Here is a 6,000-nt window from a genome sequence, read left to right on the forward strand (position 1 = left end):
AAAAAGCACGACCAATCATTTTAGCCGGCCCGGCTAAAATAACTGGATGGCCTACCTGCCTGTCAGCCTTCCATCTATGCACAAACTCATCTCGTGCCCTCATTGGTCATGTGTGCGTTCGTGTGTGTTGGAGGAGAGGCTCTGTAAGGAAGTGGCAGATTTTTTCCAGCTGTGTATTTTCAAATCCTAGCGCACTCGTGCCGGTTTCTCCAAAATGTCCTAACCCACCTTTAAGTCTTTTTCAATTGAATGACACAATGTAAAATAATGATTGCAAATATGCTTTAATTATGAGCTTCTGCTAATTGAATTTACATGTGTTTTCCTGATTCAGTTGATCTCAGTCATGCCTATTTATTTTATGTAAATGCCGGTGCTCGCAATTCATATGTGTGTTTATGCCACATTCATTCACGTGGAATTTGTGCGACAGGTTGTAACACATCTTCCTTTGTACTTACTGAAAGTAATTTAGCTTTTGATAATCACAACACAGTGACTCATGCTGTTGTTTTTTTTATCACCTCTGCTGATTGAACTGCAAAAAAAAGAAATGGATCACGAGCTGAATGTTCTTTCTATTTTGGTAGATATAAATATGCACCTGCTGTGTGAAAGTTCATAACACGGAGCACCATGTGGAGTATTGTATAATGTCACATGCAGCCGGCTGTCAAAGCTCTGTATTTGTTTGATAGGAAACAAAGAGAAGAAGAGGCATCACGCGATGATGTGTGCTGAAGCTATTAGTCAGACGCTGTGCAAGAGAAGCGATAAAAACTGGGACAGCTCGTTTCAAATGTATTTGTGGGGAAGGTGCAAGAATTTGTACACGCAGAGGTCATCACAAACACGTGTGTGTGTGCGTGTGTGTGTGTGTGTGTGTGTGTGTGTGTGTGTGTGTGTGTGTGTGTGTGTGTGTGTGTGTGTGTGTGTGTGTGTGTGTGTGTGTGTGTGTGTGTGTGTGTGTGTGTGTGTGTGTTTATTTAAGTTTGTTTTCATCACTATTTGCGGGCATCAGTCTGTTTACACAATCACATCATGGGGACCTCGGACTCTTTGGGGACATACAAAGCAGGTGCCGAAAAGCAACGTGTGTGTGTGTGTGTGTGTGTGTGTGTGTGTGTGTGTGTGTGTGTGTGTGTGTGTGTGTGTGTGTGTGTGTGTGTGTGTGTGTGTGCGTGTGTGTGCATGCGTGTGCTTGTCAATTACTTACTGCCATGCTCTTGTTCCACCTCAACATTTCCCAGGAACATGGCTGGAACACCAAAGGCTGAGGCCAACACCCACACACAGATATTCACCACCTAAAGACATGATAACATGATGGTCAATTATAGATTTCCAATTACTCATACAGAAAAGAAAAAGTTAAACGTATCATTCAACCCTTTAATCTTCAAGCTTAAAACCTCTATTTGAATGTGTAAGAATAAAAAGAGCTAATAACAAGCACTCTGAGGGCAGCGAGTCTGTCCCAGTGTATGCCCAGTATTCCACAGAACAAGTCACTACACTACTTACAATAACAATACCTGTGTTTACTTGACGCATTACCATTTGACAAGTAGTAGTTTCAATGATCTTACCTTGTTCAGCAATGACATCACTGTTCAAATGCATATCAGGACTAGCAGAACAATCTAAGTTAGAACTTGAACAATTTACACCTTTCCTCAAAAGGTGTTGTAGGAAACCAGGAGTAGAACCCCAAATACACTACAATACTAGGACTCTATAACTAAATCAATCAAGCACTGTGCATCTATAACATTGTTGGACTTAACAAAAACAAAAACGGGCCACACATTACCCACCATTCACACCAACTGCAACTATTTTATTGTATTTACTTGCATAATTGTATCAGTTGTATTGTGTTGCACTGTTGGAGGAGCATGTGAGCTAAGATTTTCCTTGAATGCATTACTGTGTAGGGTATTGATTATATCATAGCAAGTGACACCACTTGAAGCAATTAGTTAGCATTGCACTATAAGTTTGAAGTCACAAAATGACTTTAAACTTTGTTCAAATGTGCAGTTGTAATCCCCAACAGACTTTGATGTGTAAAATCAATTTGGTTCGAAGTTAAGTGGTGTTATCTCTTTATGTTTTGAACATCATCAATGACTCTGATGAGAAGGATGGTGCAGACGAGCTGTGAGAATCCTGAAAATCATCTTCTGTTTGAATCAGTGTTTCTTCATTTTGACATTTCTTATCAGCACTTGAAAAGGTCTGTTTTCTCAGGGTGTCATTACAGGACAAAAGGTTTACTCGTCAACGTCGGTTGGAGAAATTGGTCTAATGGATTACATTTTTTTCTTTTCTTACACCCGTATATCTAGAGGTTACCACTGGAATTAAAGTTCATACCAGCATATAAATATATAAACAGGCCACAAACATTATGTAACACACTGCAATACGAGTTCTGCATTTCTTATTTACCACAGTTAGTGCACAGCTGCAGACACATCAACAGCTGTGCAGTAATTGCATTAGATAATCTGAGTTGTATGATTATTAAACCTCTTGCTTTATTTACTCTCGGCTTTTTGGTAAGGAATAAATGTAAAAACTGCAAAAGCACATAAAACACTTTTTCTTTTAAACAGGCAGCTTGACTACGACATTATCAAACAAATCTGTTTTTCATTTCAATTATCATTCCATCGCAATTTTAAAATGGTTTCTTGTTTCCAAACATCTGTAGCCACATCCACTTGTTTAGTATACAAATCTGAAAATGATGCCTGTATCAGTTTATCTTTATTTCATTTGAGTTTCCCAACATGACAGCACACACAAAGCCATTTTCAAGGATTCATGGGCTGAAGTGTCTGATCTGATGTCGGCCATTGCAGGGACAATACAGAAGGTGTGAAGGATTTAAAGAGGTAAATATCTCACTTTGAAATGAAACAGTTTTACCTTGGCCTTGTGAGGCGTCCTCATGTCCAGCGCCTTGACAGGGTGGCAGACAGCCACATATCTGTCCATACTCATTACCGTCAGGGTGAAGGTGCTGGTGAACATGTTGTAGTAGTCGATAGACACCACCACTTTGCACAGAGCGTTCCCAAACGGCCAGAAGCCCAGGAACACGTCTGTGCCCTAAAACAAACATCCAGAAATCAAAGTTTGAGCATATAAATACAGCTGCAAGCAGAACAGAGAGTACAATCTCCTTTGTTATATAACTTTTGACACTTAATTATCTATGAAGTGGAATACATATATACAAACCCTGATACTGGTGAAACAGCAACATCGAAATGGTATTTTAAGTAATATATCAGTCAGAGTTCATGTCTGAGTAGTAACTAGGGGTGGACAATATAAGCTACATTTTTTGCAAAATCCAGTACTCCCTAGTTAATGCTGCCTTTTCAATAATTCAATCATGTTTTAATGCTTATCTGCATTGTTTATAATCTTGTTCCCTAATTCATCAATCATCAATAAATCCTGACCTCCTTGTGGTACCAGAACAAGGGTACTTTTTAGTGATATCACATAGAGTTACTAGGAAGCCATGCTGAAGGAAAAAGAAACAAGGCTTTGAAAAAGATGCCATTACCAAAGCAACAAATATTGATGTCACTTGTAATATTGTCAAACTAATTGAACCAGCAGCAGCATAACACATGAGCAGAATGCTAATTGTACAACTTAATTAATGGTTAGGCTGTGATTGTGTTTGTTGACATTCGTTTGAACTTTCTATCTTTAAACACAACATTTTATAATTACACACAGAGGCCCAAATTACACACATGCACAACTTAGACCTATAAACATGCACAAAGGAAGAGGTTCGCAGAGCAAAAGGGACAACCGGCAAAGTCCAGGAGGCAAACTGGCACCTCTCCAGCTACCAGTCAACACTATTTTAGGTCCAATCAGGGCTTGAACCGGCAATACTTCGGTACCCAAGCCAAGTGCCTATTACTGCCGCCTAAAATCTTATACTGTATAGTATCTGTTACCAACTAACATTCATTTATAGTTTTGTTTTAATTTAATTTCATCTTAAGAGTAGGCAAAAAGAGTAGTTTAAGGAAAAGGTGGAATAGGTAGTACCTGGAAAGGTAAAGTCGCCAGGAACAAAGAGTCAGCCAGAGCCAGGTTGAAGATGTAGATGTTGGTAGCTGTCTTCATCTTTGTGTATCTGTGGAGAGAAAAAGCACAGAAACACAAAAGTTCAGTCAAATGAGAAAGCTTGTAACAGGCAGCTTACTGAAGGTCACACACACATGTTACATGTTAGACACTTTTATCCAAAGCGACTTACATACTCAATACTGTGGACAATCCGCACAGGAGCACTTTGGGGTGAAGTGTCTCAGGGACACAACGACATGCTGACTGCTGTGGGGTTTGAACCTGTGACCCCTGATCGCAACACCAAGGCTCTATCCACTGCGCCACACGCCTCCCCAAATTCCCACATTTTATATAACACCTTATTAAAGCGTCTGCAGCCACGTCCTTCTGCAGTCTGCGTAACAGAGGCACTGTGGGTGGGTCTGTGCTTGGTGCCATTATAATGCACAGAGTGTCTTTGTGAGGTGATGCTGATCAAATTGATGTTTTTTATCTAGATCACCTTGAAGGAGAGTGAGGACATTGTTACCATGAAAGATGACTACTGGTGTAGATCTATCAGTGCATCTCGTTAGACATTGTGACTGGGCTTTTATTTTCAGTTCTGAATTGTATTTTATAATATTAAAATAAGATAAGTAAAGGATACTGCCTGAAGTGACTTCAGTGGCACAAGGTCACACAAGACCGTAACTCTCCAGAAAGTAATGTGATGATACTTTTAAACATTATTGCACAAGTTATAAAAATGACTAAACAAAAGTATTTTGCAAAACTAGCCAACTAAATTAACATGGATAGGACTCTTCTTAAATCATGCATTTGGTCAAACATTACCAAGAGCAGGGACGTGCACAGGTACGGGCTAATGTTGCCCGGGCAACGGCCCGTTTGGCCTTTTAGGCTGACCTGCCCCTCTGGAGAGAGCGAGACTTTGTTTTTATTTTTTCTGTTGTGGCCGAATCAACATGATGAGCCCACAATTAGTATTTTAGCGTCTCGCTGCGGGAAACACGCTTTATCAGCGCTGTGGTCTGCCGGTGCATTAAGACCACCTCAGTGTCGGATTTTGGAAACTTGATTTTGAGTTGTCTCATGGCAATTAGGGTATAAAGGACAAACCAGGGGACTTTACTTCCTCTTGATACCGTCGGTTATTTACAAAAAAACACCTAAATATAGCCTACTTGTTGTTATTGTGCTTCTGTCTTTCTGTGTCTTTTCATCTGTAAACTCCCTCAACCGCTCGCTCTCTTCTCATGATCGCTCTCTCACGGGTGAACAGTTCAATGTCCCGCTTCATTGTAGGATTTCTGCCATGTCTCTACTTCCGTTTAACCATCTCTGTTATTAAGTTATGGAATACTAAATAAATAAGTAATTAGATACCTTACCGTTACTGCGCTCATAAAGAATGATAAGAATAAGAATAATGCGTATTGAACAGGTTTCATTAATTAGTGAGTTTATATTAAGGTAATTAGTTAGAGGCTCTATTTTATCAGTATGTCTGCACAGCAGTTACAATGGTCAAAATACATTACAACGGAATTGTCCCTATGTTGTCTTCAATAGTTACTAACATTAGATATTTTTGGTGAGATATGGACCGCAAAACAAAACATGTCCCTGGTTTTCATTTTTAAAATCAAGTCACCAAAGTAGTCGCCTTAGCTAATTTTGTTACGAGATGTGAATTACTGTTCAATTTAGTTGATGTAATAATCGTTTGGTTAAAAACAAGTTACAATTTTTAAAAGGTCTTGTGTTTTTTATCGAGGGGAGGCCCTTTTCCCAGTTTAGAGCAATAGCCCCTCAAAATGTCTGTGCACGTCCCTGACCAAGAGTCAACATGAAAAGACCTTTTAAGGCATCTATTCTAACTCA

General features: G+C 39.5%; 2 protein-coding genes across 6 annotated transcripts in view; one reads left to right on the forward strand and one right to left on the reverse strand.

The window, feature by feature from the left end:
• LOC307037339 (ras-related protein Rab-7L1-like) overlaps positions 1 to 6,000 on the forward strand; it is a 584,338-nt gene that overhangs the window by 195,854 nt on the left and 382,484 nt on the right. The window lies entirely within an intron of this gene.
• The window catches only part of oprl1 (opiate receptor-like 1), a 62,889-nt gene that overhangs the window by 22,657 nt on the left and 34,232 nt on the right, over positions 1 to 6,000 (reverse strand). Inside the window, exons 3-5 of the mRNA XM_079674529.1 lie at positions 4,090 to 4,177; positions 2,938 to 3,120; positions 1,217 to 1,307 (exon numbers count right to left, since the gene is read on the reverse strand). Coding sequence (XP_079530655.1) covers positions 1,217 to 1,307; positions 2,938 to 3,120; positions 4,090 to 4,177 — 362 coding nt within the window. The remainder of the gene's footprint in view (positions 1 to 1,216; positions 1,308 to 2,937; positions 3,121 to 4,089; positions 4,178 to 6,000) is intronic.

This window comes from Notothenia rossii, assembly GCF_949606895.1.
Source record: "Notothenia rossii genome assembly, chromosome: 4".
In the NCBI taxonomy this organism is placed as follows: Eukaryota; Metazoa; Chordata; class Actinopteri; order Perciformes; family Nototheniidae; genus Notothenia; species Notothenia rossii.